Source organism: Macaca thibetana, chromosome 11 (genome assembly GCF_024542745.1).
Source record: "Macaca thibetana thibetana isolate TM-01 chromosome 11, ASM2454274v1, whole genome shotgun sequence".
In the NCBI taxonomy this organism is placed as follows: domain Eukaryota; kingdom Metazoa; phylum Chordata; class Mammalia; order Primates; family Cercopithecidae; genus Macaca; species Macaca thibetana.
In genome coordinates, this window is record NC_065588.1 from 869331 (window position 1) to 880753 (window position 11423).

Genomic DNA, 11423 nt, shown 5'->3' on the forward strand with positions numbered 1-11423 from the left:
TTGGTTATACATGCATTCACTCTGTGATCAGTACCTCTGTAGAACTGAAGGGCTGGGATTTACATGCTTTGTTTTGTACCTGTCCTTTCTTTCAAGACTGGTTAAATTCAAGTAAACATATTTTTGCCAACCTTAACAAAATCTGTTTTATTCTGTTAACAGTTCCTAATTAGAATGCAAATTACAAGTCACATAAAGCTAGTTGAGAACAGAAGTGCAGAGTACTAATCTCCTAACTTGCTTATCTTTGGATGTAGACCAACACCAGTGAACTGAGCAAATTGTATGTGCTCTGTTCTTTCTTTTCAAAGGAATTTGTTATATGTCTTGTCTTTGGGGATATACATGTATACTTACTACCAAATGAAGAAGATAATGAAATAATTCATTGAGTTTCATGGTAAGAAAGAGTGTGAGAATAGAAGAGAGCAGTACCATAAATGTCAAGTTAAAAGAATTAGGTAGCTCCCTCTCCTGGAGAAAAAATATGGCTAAATGCTATCTCTACAGCAGAGACAAAAATTAATTATTTGTTTCAGTGATGTTTTTGTTTTAGATGCTTTTATAGCATGTGTTGTAGAATCATAAAATTGAGCCCTCGATATATATAGGAAGTATATTCAGTCTAGAATAATTAACTTCTCCAAGGTCACCTAGATAATAAGGGAGCTAGCTACAAATTATAACCCAGAATTTAAGATTCCTAGAATAGTTTCGTTTCTTCCATTTTAAATAAAGTTCTACAGGGACTTAATGATTCTGCAAATGTACCTTAGAAGCTGTCTTTATTTGTTTTAATTATTGGAGTTCCACATTTAAGAAAAGAAAGGTTGAAAACTTTTTGTACTGTATGGATAGTCTATTTTTAGATATGATTTTTGTTTTACATACTTTCAGGTCCCAATCCCACCTTAGAGAACAGTATCTCTTGTTTTATTTTAGTGAGGAAAGAAATGTACTTCTGTTAAAATTTACTTTATTTCATGGGTTTCTTGAACATAGTAAATGAGGAATTGCTTTTTTGTGTGTTTTTATAGGGTCTCATATAGTGATATGCTAGATCTTAACAAGGTACCAAAAATAGCTGCCTCCTGCTGAAAAACTTTATGACCACAAAGTTGTGAACTTTGTCAGACACAATGCCAGCTACTTGGAAGGCTGAGGCAGGAGGATCACTTGAGCCCAGGCTACAGTGAACTATGATAGTGCCACTGCACTCCAGCCTGGGCAACAGAGCATGACCCATCTCAAAAAAAAACAAAAACAAAAACAAAAAAAAAAACCACCGATTGTGAACTACCTACCCTACTAAAGTCTGTTTGAACTGGTTTCATGAGGCAAGCTTGGGCAGAGCATGATGCTTAACTGTTAAGCTAGACCACCCCTGCCTGGCTGAAGTGCTGATTATTAGTCAGTGGGACTGTGCACAGCAGATCGACATGTACTTCTGGCATATCCAGAGGTGCCACTTCTCCCCAAATGCTCTAAGATACAACATTAACCATTAGCCATTGTAAATAACTGGTCTAGAGATCTCTTTAAGATGTTAATACAAGGGTTACTGTCACAGATACCTCTCCGTTATCTTAAGCAAAGAAATAGCTTGTCCATAAAACTGATCATTTTTACAGTCCTTTCAGCTTTTTTTCCTAATTGAGTTCAGATACTGAAGGTCTGCAGAGATGGACCAGATACGACTACTTTGAAAGAGTCTAAATAATATAGTAAATATATAGGTAAATTTCTACAAAACAAATAAGGATAATAGCTAATATTAAAGTGCTTTGCACATTGTACCTACATTCTCATTTAATCTTTTTAAGAACCCTGTAAGTATAGATGCTATAATTATTTCCATTTTACTGATGGGAAAGCTGAGATCTGGAGAAGGTGAGTAGTGTACCCAAACTTACAGCTTATAAGAGGTAAAAACAGAATTTAAATCCAAATAATCTAATTCCACAGCTCACTACTTTGTGTGTACTAAATTGACTACTACCCAATTATGTCCAAAAAAAGGGGGAAGAAATTAACATCTCTCCCAAGCAGGAAAGGGAATATCAGGAAGACTTTAGGAAAAAGGAGGCATTTGAAATGGACTTTGATTATAAGTTAGACTCAGATGTAGAAATAAAGAATATTCCAGGCCAGAAGATACAAAAATTATACTGTGAGCAAGGTGAAAGGCCCAAAGATAGAAAAATAGGGGACAAAAACAAAAGTGCCTTTGGTTTGGTTGAACTAGAGCATAGATATGTGAAAGTGTAAGTTCAGGAAAGAGATGGTAGGGTCTAAATTTTGATATGAGCATAATTTTGAATTAAGGAGGATGTATTGGGGGCTGGGAGTATGTGATTACCATATGCCCAAAGATAACATGGAGATTCTTCCTCAAATTTATCCTTTAGAAAAGAGGGGAATCACCATGTATCAAACCTTTATCATACTCTCATATTACAGGGTTTTCACTGTCCTTTACTTTGAACAACAACAAACCCAAAAAGGTTAATGAAATCAAATGAAACAGGTGAGAACAAATGTGCCTGCAAAGACTTTAGCTCATGTAGTTAGAAATGTTTATTGAGAACATCAGACAGAATTGTTTTTAAGCCATAAACATAAATTTAGACCTTGTTATCAGCAATATGACTTCACTCTTCTGAGGACTGTATGTGATTTTAAACAACTGGTTTAAAGATCTCTGTAAGATGTCTGTATAAGGGTTACATGAATAAAAACCTATAAGATAAATGCAAAAAAAAAAAATCTCGTTATTTTAATGTTACGTAAATAGGTGCTTTTCTCTGCACATTTTACCTGAAGACACAGCTTAGAGGGAATGTGTTACGTTATGCCAGAAAACTGCAGGAGCATTCATAATTTAGCTTCAGTGAAGGTAAAGATGCTGGTGTCTTTACCTATGAAGAGTTTGGGGGAGAGGGAGCAATATTTCTGAATTAATGTATTTAGTATGCAATCTTATTTAGGTGTATAAATTAATAAGTTAGATAATTATAGATATCTCATTCACATTCCTTAAAGTTTAAATATATTCAAGTTGGGAAATAAAAAAGGTTTTCTGGTTTTTTAGTTCCTTTTTCTCAGGTGGGAATTAACAAATGTGTCTTATATTCAGAGCACCTTTAGAATTGGCTACATGTGGTGGATCTTAGTTTGCAGAAAATAAATTTCATATAATTCAGCAGCCATTTCTGCTTTTTTAATAGTTAAAATAAGAATACATTATCAGAGGCCGGGTGCGGTAGCTCACGCCTGTAATCCCAGAAATTTGGGAGGCCGAGGTGGGCGGATCACGAGGTCAGGAGATCGAAACCATCCTGGCTAACATGGTGAAACCCCATCTCTACTAAAAATAAAAAAAATTAGCCGGGCATGGTAGTAGGCGCCTGTAGTCCCAGCTACTCAGGAGGCTGAGGCAGGAGAATGGCATGAACCTGGGAGGTGGAGCTTGCAGTGAGCCAAGATTGCACCACTGCACTCCAGCCCGGGCGACGGAGCGAGACTCCATCTCAAAAAAAAAAAAAAAATACATTATCAGAAATACTTAAATAGGAATAAGCCAAATATGACTGCTGTTGCCATTATATTTTAACATTCTTTTGGTGATTTTAATTGATAGAAATATAAGAAGAGCAAAAATATTATTTGTAGATTATCACCTAACAAAATCTAAGATGCTTATCACAGTGGCAAGATACATAATAAATGTACAAATAAATAGCTTATATTTATGCCAGCAGTAACCAGTTAGTTGTATGGATATACCAGCATATACGTAAAAGGCTGTTGGTTGCAGCATTATTTTAAGTAGCAAAAATGAAACAACCAAAGTGTTTATCATTAGGAGATCCCATTTAGAAATTAAATGAAAGTAGTATGCTATAGAACAGTATGTATAGGAAAGACATGTTTTTATTTATTTTAACAAAAACTATGTGAAAATGGCCACTTACGCATAGAAAAAAATCCATGAAGGTTATGCACCAAACCACTAATAGTGGTTTCCTCTTGAGAACAGGATTAGGGGTATTTTCATTAACTTTATAATATGATATACTAGTTAAAATTTTTATTACAAGTAGATGTTGTATTAAGGAAAAATTTAAATTAGGTATTAGAGGATCTTGAAAGTCAGCCGTAAATTTCAAATTTTCTTTCTTTCTTTTTTCTTTTTTTTTTTTTTTTTTTGAGACAGTTTCACTGTTGTTGCCCAGGCTGGAGTGCAATGGCACAATCTCGGCTCACTGCAACCGCCGCCTCCCAGGTTCAAGCGATTCTCCTGCCTCAGCCTCCTGAGTGGCTGGGATTACAGGCGCCGCCACCAGGCCCAGCTAATTTTTTGCAATTTTAGTAGAGACGGGGTTTTCTCCATGTTGGCCAGGCTGGTCTCGATCTCCAGACCTCAGGTGATCTGCCCGCCTCGGCCTCCCAAAGTGCTGGGATTACAGGCATGAGTTACCGCGCCCGGCCTCAAGTTTTTATTTGTTAGGCAGAAGGGGCAGTACTCTAGGGGTCATAGTCCTGTTTTGTTTGGTTTTGTTTGCTTGATTTATTACAAAATTTAGTACTCGAGTATAGTTATGTGCCGTGCATTAAATTAGGTGTATAATTATGTGCCATGCATTAAATTATACCTGAGTGCCTAGTACATAGTAGATTCCCAGGTGTCATTCCCTTTGCCCCACTTTGAGTTAAATGATAATGTCCTTGTTTCAAAAAGAGAAACTTCATTTTTATAATAAAATAAGCAATCTAAGGCATTAACAGCTAGTAAATATTAAAGCTAAAATTTGAAAATGTCTGTTATTCCAAATCCAGTGCTTTCCTCACTATTTTGTAGCTATAATCAAAACTATTCTTCAAGCATATTAATTATACAGTTGATAAAATAGGGTAAGGAGAAAAGATTAAAGAAAGCTACTAGATTTATCTGATATAGGTGCCAAAGTGAGAGCTGATGCCAAGAGATAGGGAAAAAGGGAATGGCAGGGATGGGATGGGGAAAGGAACTGTCTGGATATGTTATCTAAATGTCTTTGTAAAGACCTGTTGTTGGGGTGAGGGAGATACTGTGTGAAGAGCCAATGGTAACTCGAGTATTAAAAGATTGGTTAATTGTTCCTGGTGGCACCATCACAAAGAACATCAGAGGGAAAACAAATATATAATGGAAATTGATGAATTTGGGTGTGTGCATATCTTGATTACTAAAATCATTATTTACAGACACTGAAGGCTTTAGGTAAACATGCTTCCTTAGAAACATGCTGTTACTGATTTGAAATAAAACTGAATCATGGTATTTTATTCTTAGCAGCAGGGAATACAGCAGACAGCCCCTCCTCAACAGACAGTGCAGTATTCACTTTCACAGACATCAACCTCCAGTGAGGCCACTACTGCACAGCCAGCGAGTCAGCCTCAAGCTCCACAAGTCTTGCCTCAAGTATCAGCTGGAAAACAGGTAAACTTTTTTTTTTTAATCAGGTAAACTCTTAATTTCTGAAAGGATGCTAAAAGGGGTCTCCATGTAACTTGTCCTTTCATGTGGATAGACCCTTGAAGTAGGTTAATCTCATTGCAAAAATGAAGTGAAAATCACCTCATTTGTGCATATGCATTGTTTAATGTAAGTGGGTACATCACTGACAACATTGACAATCCAAAGTTTCACTTTTAGTCTTACCAGTCCAAAATCGATTTAACAGGTACTAGAAATAATGGGTTAAATAAAGGTGCTTCGGTAACTGAACGTATGACGTTCCCTAGAATTGTGTCAGCTGTGTCTGATATTCTAGGTTTCCAACTGTGCTTTATTTTCATGTGGATTTCTGCACTGTTTACTATGTGGAATTTTTTTTTTCCTAAGTAGTCCTCCTAATCACTTGAAAAGTACCCTGTAGAAGGTATGCTCTTCTAAATGACCTTTTTTCAACTTTATTTTTGAGTACTGTTGTGCATGTATGTGCACAGTGTATTGTTACCCTAATATTTCATCACATCTGAGATGCTATCAACTATAAATGTACTATATTTTATGTACCACATCATCAGTTATAAGATAGATCCCAATTTCTCACATGTTAAAATGATCAGGTAGTGGAGAGGGATGATTGCATCCTAGAATGAGTGAAATATGTGAATTATACCAATTTTTATTGAGTCATGTTAGACTTAAGAGTTTTAGAAATAATATGAATGAAATCTTAATTCCACTGGGAAGGAATTCATTTGAATTTCACTAACTACTGTAATAGCAGTCATAACTTTAGTGATAGCATTATGGTATATAAAATATATTCCAATAAAGCTGTTTAAAAAAAAAAAAAGCAAACCCCTTGTCTATGGAAGGGTCCTCTTTTATTGCCAAATGCTGAAGCATTAGCAAGTATTTCTATGACAAAAGGTATAGAACAGTCATAGTCTATTTAGACTCTTTCTCTCCTGCTCTCCTTTCCATATTCTTATGTGGCATATTAACTTAACACTAATGTATGCAGGGTTTTGTTGGTTTCGTGTTTTTTTGTTTTGTTTTGTTTTGTGTTTTCCTTCTTTTTGGCTAATACGTAAATCTTGCTTTTGGCAGCCTTGCCTTTTTTTTTTTTTTTTTTAAAAAAAAAAAAGCCTGTCTGTTTTGTTTTTCTTTACCTTCCCAGCTTCCAGTTTCCCAGCCAGTACCAACTATCCAAGGCGAACCTCAGATCCCAGTTGCGACACAACCCTCGGCTGTTCCAGTCCACTCTGGTGCTCATTTCCTTCCAGTGGGACAGCCGCTCCCTACTTCCTTGCTCCCTCAGTACCCTGTCTCTCAAATTCCCATATCAGCTCCTCATGTGTCTACGGCTCAGACAGGTTTCTCATCCCTTCCCATCACGATGGCAGCTGGCATTACTCAGCCTCTGCTCACGTTGGCTTCATCTGCTACAACAGCTGCGATCCCGGGGGTATCAACTGTGGTTCCTAGTCAGCTTCCAACCCTTCTGCAGCCTGTGACTCAGCTGCCAAGTCAGGTTCACCCACAGCTCCTACAACCAGCAGTTCAGTCCATGGGAGTACCAGCTAACCTTGGACAAGCTGCTGAGGTTCCGCTTTCCTCTGGAGATGTTCTGTACCAGGTATTGTGTTAGCTAGCAAAAGAGGGCACCATAGAGTTTGATCCTAATAGATCAGCAAGAACAATGGAAATCTAATAGTTGAGTGTCAGAATAACTAGCAATAACATGTCAACTAGAGAAGCAAAATAGTAAAATTCTGAGAAAGGATTGGGTAATGATGTTCAGTGATTCCTGATCCATTTTTCTCAAGACACCTCTTCAGAGAAAAATGGTTCTCTCAGTATTCAGTGTAAGCTGATCGAATGCTAGATGTGGTTAATAGTATACCTGACAACTCTTACATACATGGGTAGAATAAATAGAATAGCCAACATGGTATCAACAGAGAGCTTCAGGGTTTACATTGGGAAAATTAGCATTTCATGATATGACTGTTATGTGGAAGAATTTTTGCATTCTTCCATTTAAGATTGGCTAGGAAGAAATTGTGTTCCTCCTACTTAAATCATCTCTAGGTGAAGACAACCAACAATAAAAGTATTATTGTAGAGTCCTGTCTCTTCTGTTGGAACCAGTCTACTACTTCATTTCAAGAATGTGGTCTTTATATGCCCTTTAGATTATTAGAAAGAGATTGGCTACTGTTCTTCTTTGCTGTGTGCTTTTTTTTTTTTTTTTTTTTTTTTTTGCATGTCTTGCTGTTTTGCTAATTTAATGACCCCCAACCTGCTCTAACTCACCTTCCTCATTTCTGTCACAGGGTTTCCCACCTCGACTGCCACCACAGTACCCAGGAGATTCAAATATTGCTCCCTCTTCCAACGTGGCTTCTGTTTGCATCCATTCTACAGTCCTATCCCCTCCCATGCCGACAGAAGTACTGGCTACACCTGGGTACTTTCCCACGGTGGTGCAGCCTTACGTGGAATCAAATCTTTTAGTTCCTATGGGTGGTGTAGGAGGACAGGTTCAAGTGTCCCAGCCAGGAGTGAGTTTAGCACAAGCCCCCACTACATCCTCCCAGCAAGCAGTTTTGGAGGTAAAGAGAATTACTGAATGTTTATATATAAAACATACATAATTGGATAAAAATGATAAAGGAGAAAGAAACAGGCTCCCCTGGTTTAGAACTGATTTGGAGACTATGTCAAACTAACTTCTGCATGACTTTTTCTTACAGCAGAATGAAATGCCAATGTGGGGTCCTTGTTTCCACTGGCTGTTCTGTTGGGAAGTGAGTGTGCCTTGGAGAGGATTAACCCTATTAGCACTTCACTTCTCTAGCTAGCACTTTAGCCATTATTCTAGTCCTTTCACAAACTTTTTCCATTGGCAGTCATAAGAGTATCTTATCCTCCTGTGCTCTCTCAGCAATCATTTTTGCCCTGCTAGGAGAAAGATCTGAATTCATCTTTGTACTTTGCTCTGCCTGCCCTATTGCACACTTCTGGTAAGATGCTGGCTGCATGGCGAGTTGTAGGTTCACACTGCCTAGCAGATATGTTGGCTGACCTCATACCATGCAGTCTAAGAGACTAGCTTTAGAAACTTCCTTTGGAATTTTAAGTCCATTATCTCTAGACGCTAAATATTGAGAATTTACTAGTAAATTTAGTGCTTCTAGGACTTAGTGGGGAGGGATAAGGAAAAAAATAAGTAGATTATTGGGGATAGGGATTGATAAATATACTACTACCGAGATTTGAATTATCTTTTCGATTCACAGAGTACTCAGGGAGTCTCTCAGGTTGCTCCTCCAGAGCCAGTTCCAGTAGCACAGCCACAGCCTACCCAGCCGGCCACTTTGGCTTCCTCTATAGACAGGTATGTAAAACTAGAATTCTCCTTCCTCGACTGGTAGGTAAGATGATATGAAACACCAAACTGTCAGACCTTTAAATCTCATATTATAAACTGCACTTTTATTTTCTTTTTAAATTTCAAAGTGCACATTCAGATGTTGCTTCAGGTATGAGTGATGGCAATGAGAACGTCCCATCTTCCAGTGGAAGACATGAAGGAAGAACTACAAAACGGCATTACCGAAAATCTGTAAGGAGTCGTTCTCGACATGAGAAAACTTCACGCCCAAAATTAAGAATTTTAAATGTACGTATTACTGATTTGTGGGTTTCATGTCATTAAAGGAATGTGACACTGAAAAAGATTTTAGAAGTCATCACATCCAAACCATTCACTTCATGAAATAAAGATAACTATCTATGTGTGATAGATAATTGCTTTTTTTGTTTGTTTTTAGACGGAGTCTTGCTCTGTCACCCAGGCTAGAGTGTAGTGGCGCGATCTCGGCTCACTGCAACCTCTGCCTCCCGGGTTCAGGCGATTCTTCTGCCTCAGTCTCCCAAGTAGCTGGGACTACAGACAGATGCCACCACGCATGGCTAGTTTTTGTATTTTTAGTAGAGACAGGGTTTCACTGTATTGGTCAGGCTAGTTTCGAACTCCTGACCTCAAGTGACTCACCCGCCTTGGCTTCCCCAACCACTGGGATTACAGGGACCCAGCCAGATAATTTATATAGTAGTCTTCTCATTTAATGCCTACAGTCTCTTTGACTTAAATATCACATTTTTAGAAAAATGAAAATGTGGTTCATAAAGCTATGATAGGGCCAGCAGTTAATATCATTTAAATATTTCTTAAGGCTGAGATGAATTGATGAATGTATAGGATCTTATAATTAGCCAAATGATATTCTTACATCCATATTTCTGTGATAAAGCACTACTTACCGTTTAGAAAAAGAATAGAGAGTTTTAGTAAGTAGCTCAAAGGCTAATGTCTTCTCAGATTTTTCTTGCTACCAGTTTAAGAGACAAAGTACTATTGCTCCAAGGAACAGTGATAACACTATGCTTCCTTAGACATAAAGTCAAGTGCCAATCTGCATTGCTTTTCTGAAATTCAGTAATAAAGCTGAATGTGGTCTTTGGAGATGATGTACCTTTTTTCTTTTTAGGTTTCAAATAAAGGAGACCGAGTGGTAGAATGTCAATTAGAGACTCATAATAGGAAAATGGTTACATTCAAATTTGACCTAGATGGTGACAACCCTGAGGAGATAGCAACAATTATGGTATGTCTGCATTTGGAGTTCTAAGTTTTTCCTTAGTACTTGATCTTAATAGCCATTGCTCTAGGCAAATATGCCATATTTTGTAATCCATGTTTATTTAAAGTTATGCATTTACTTCAGTGTGAGTAAAACTAGCACACCCAACCTGTGATTTAGTGATGTTTTTGTCTAGGCTATGTCTAACTAGATATTGAAGTTCTTACAAAGAGAAGAGCTAACTTGAGTACAAAATAAATAAAAATATAGGTAAGTATGCAGATAGGACAGAAGTCATAAAACTGATAGTTGAATGACATGAAGTTTAAGAAATGACGCTAATTAGACTGACATCACGTTTCTTTTACAGGTGAACAATGACTTTATTCTAGCAATAGAGAGAGAGTCATTTGTGGATCAAGTACGAGAAATTATTGAAAAAGCTGATGAAATGCTCAGTGAGGATGTTAGTGTGGAACCAGAGGGTGACCAGGGATTGGAGAGTCTACAGGGAAAGGATGACTATGGCTTTTCAGGTTCTCAGGTGGGTTCACCACTCCCATAGTGAAACTTTGTTGATTTAAAATATTTTCATAGTTCTAAATTTGCTATGCAAAATGTCCAGTGATATCACCTGACACCTATGACCAACAACAAACTTTTATGTTCTCTTCGCACGTGGCAGTTTGCTTTGCCTAGTCATTGAGATTGCGTTTGAGAATGTATTTAATCACTTTTGTTTGTTGTAGAAATTGGAAGGAGAGTTCAAACAACCAATTCCGGTGTCTTCCATGCCACAGCAAATAGGTGAATTTATTTTCTTTCCTTGTTTTTACCTTTGACTTAAGAAGCCATTAGCTGGAAATGGTGGCGGGCATCTGTAGTCCCAGCTACTCGGGAGGCTGAGGCCTGAGAATCACTTGAACCCAGGAGGCGGAGGTTGCAGTGAGCTGAGATCGCGCCACTGCACTCCAGCCTGGGTGACAGAGTGAGACTGTGTGTCCAAAAAAAAAAAAAAAAAAAAAAAAAAAGCAATTGTGTGTGCCAATAATGAAGTCTAACAATACTTACAATAATAAGTTGCATGCGTTTGTTGGTTTTTGACCAGGCATTCCTACCAGTTCTTTAACTCAAGTTGTTCATTCTGCTGGAAGACGGTTTATAGTGAGTCCTGTGCCAGAAAGTCGATTACGAGAATCAAAACTTTTCACCAGTGAAATAACAGATACAGGTAAGGGATTGATTCTGCCACATTGTTATGTAAATTCTACAGT

The 11423-nt window shown here is 37.7% G+C and overlaps 1 protein-coding gene across 28 annotated transcripts in view; it reads left to right on the plus strand.

The window, feature by feature from the left end:
- The window catches only part of WNK1 (WNK lysine deficient protein kinase 1), a 156996-nt gene that overhangs the window by 119681 nt on the left and 25892 nt on the right, over nucleotides 1-11423 (plus strand). For 11 of the 28 annotated variants that reach the window (XM_050746987.1, XM_050747008.1, XM_050746990.1 and 8 more), the window contains 9 exons: nucleotides 5336-5485; nucleotides 6678-7136; nucleotides 7837-8115; nucleotides 8803-8900; nucleotides 9023-9185; nucleotides 10057-10173; nucleotides 10520-10693; nucleotides 10899-10956; nucleotides 11258-11380. In XM_050746987.1, the coding sequence (XP_050602944.1) occupies nucleotides 5336-5485; nucleotides 6678-7136; nucleotides 7837-8115; nucleotides 8803-8900; nucleotides 9023-9185; nucleotides 10057-10173; nucleotides 10520-10693; nucleotides 10899-10956; nucleotides 11258-11380 (1621 nt within the window). Of the gene's footprint in view, nucleotides 1-5335; nucleotides 5486-6677; nucleotides 7137-7836; nucleotides 8116-8256; nucleotides 8311-8802; nucleotides 8901-9022; nucleotides 9186-10056; nucleotides 10174-10519; nucleotides 10694-10898; nucleotides 10957-11257; nucleotides 11381-11423 lie in introns of all 28 variants that reach the window. The other 17 variants (XM_050747002.1, XM_050747003.1, XM_050747010.1 and 14 more) reach the window with 6 other exon arrangements.